The sequence below is a fragment of the Cariama cristata genome, unplaced genomic scaffold, assembly GCF_000690535.1.
Source record: "Cariama cristata isolate BGI_N322 unplaced genomic scaffold, ASM69053v1 scaffold38425, whole genome shotgun sequence".
Taxonomy (NCBI): domain Eukaryota; kingdom Metazoa; phylum Chordata; class Aves; order Cariamiformes; family Cariamidae; genus Cariama; species Cariama cristata.
Window position 1 is genome coordinate 3374 of NW_009617604.1, and position 694 is coordinate 4067.

At 63.4% G+C, this 694-nt stretch overlaps 1 protein-coding gene across 1 annotated transcript in view; it reads left to right on the top strand.

Moving 5' to 3' along the window:
* UNC45A (unc-45 homolog A (C. elegans)) overlaps positions 1 to 694 on the top strand; it is a gene marked incomplete at its 5' end in the record, with an annotated part of 4978 nt that overhangs the window by 2880 nt on the left and 1404 nt on the right. The window contains 3 exons of the mRNA XM_009700585.1: positions 3 to 49; positions 129 to 270; positions 465 to 622. Of these exons, the coding sequence (XP_009698887.1) occupies positions 3 to 49; positions 129 to 270; positions 465 to 622 (347 nt within the window). The remainder of the gene's footprint in view (positions 1 to 2; positions 50 to 128; positions 271 to 464; positions 623 to 694) is intronic.

The following is a 694-nucleotide window of genomic DNA, read 5'->3' on the forward strand; positions in this document are numbered from 1 at the left end:
AGCAGTTTGCTGAGGGCTCCACGATGAAATTGGCCAAGCAGTGCCGCAAGTGAGTGCTGCCGGGTGTGGGGTGGGGGACAGCCGGGCAGGGTGCCCTGCAGCCTGGGCTCATGGGGCCCCTCTCCTAGGTGGCTCTGCAATGAGATGATTGATGCGGGCACGCGGCGCTGGGCGGTGGAGGGCCTAGCCTACCTCACCTTCGATGCAGATGTCAAGGAGGAGTTTGTGGAGGACAAGGCAGCGATGCAGGCCATGTTCCACCTGGCCAAGGTGCGTGCTGAGCACTGTGGCGGGGTCCCTGGGTGGTGGGCCCTCCGGCACTGGGGGAATGTGCCGGAGGGGGTTGTGTGTGTGAAATGCTACGGGGCTGGGGTATGTGGAAGAGCCCAGAGGTGCTGGGTGGGCTTGAGTCCTGACCTGCCCTCTCCATCGTGGGCATGATGGGTGCCCCATTGTCGCTGCAGTCGGAGGACAGGAGCGTGCTCTACGCCGTTGCTTCCACACTAGTGAACTGCACCAACAGCTACGACCACGAGGAGCCGGACCCCCAGATGCTGGAGCTGGCCAAATATGCCAAGCAGCACATTCCAGAGCAACACCCCAAGGTGAGCAGGGCACAACTGTTCTCAGGAGCTGCTGGGAGCCCTGGCCCCACAGGAAAGCGTGAGGATGGGACAGAGCCGGGGGTCCCGAG